The following is a 432-nucleotide window of genomic DNA, read 5'->3' on the forward strand; positions in this document are numbered from 1 at the left end:
AACACTGTAGCGCGCTGCTGCTGCTCCCCAACATGTATGCGCACTCCTCCCGCAATTAGGGTTTAGGGTTTAGGGTTTAGGGTTTAGGGTTTACGTTGAAGTACTGCAGCGCCTCCACCACATCGTCCCATGACCAAATATCAAACGCATAATGATAGCCCCCTTCAGTATATCTTCTAGAGTAAAGGGGAAAAGGATACTGCTGCTGCTGCTGTTGCTGCTGCTGCTGCTGCACCTGCTGCAGCAGCTGGCGCCGCAAGCCTACTCGCCGCTCCACTGGGCGAGGCGGGGTGGGCAGCTGCGAACACACAAACCCTAAACCCTAAACCCTAAACCCTAAACCCCAGCTTAGCTGGGGAGTTCAGTGAACTGTGCAAGAACAAAATTCAGCAGCAGCAGCAACAGCGGCAGCAGCAACAGCAGCAGCAGCAA

The 432-nt window shown here is 54.4% G+C and overlaps 1 protein-coding gene across 1 annotated transcript in view; it reads right to left on the reverse strand.

Annotated features, from left to right (window-relative positions):
- Positions 1–261: 261 nt before the first annotated feature.
- Positions 262–432, reverse strand: part of ETH_00040680 (uncharacterized protein) — a gene marked incomplete at both ends in the record, with an annotated part of 2,159 nt that continues 1,988 nt past the window's right edge. The window contains one exon of the mRNA XM_013375251.1: positions 262–298. Within this exon, the coding sequence (XP_013230705.1) occupies positions 262–298 (37 nt within the window). The remainder of the gene's footprint in view (positions 299–432) is intronic.

The sequence above is a fragment of the Eimeria tenella genome, genomic scaffold (genome assembly GCF_000499545.2).
Source record: "Eimeria tenella Houghton genomic scaffold, Eth_scaff2604, whole genome shotgun sequence".
NCBI classification, from domain to species: domain Eukaryota; phylum Apicomplexa; class Conoidasida; order Eucoccidiorida; family Eimeriidae; genus Eimeria; species Eimeria tenella.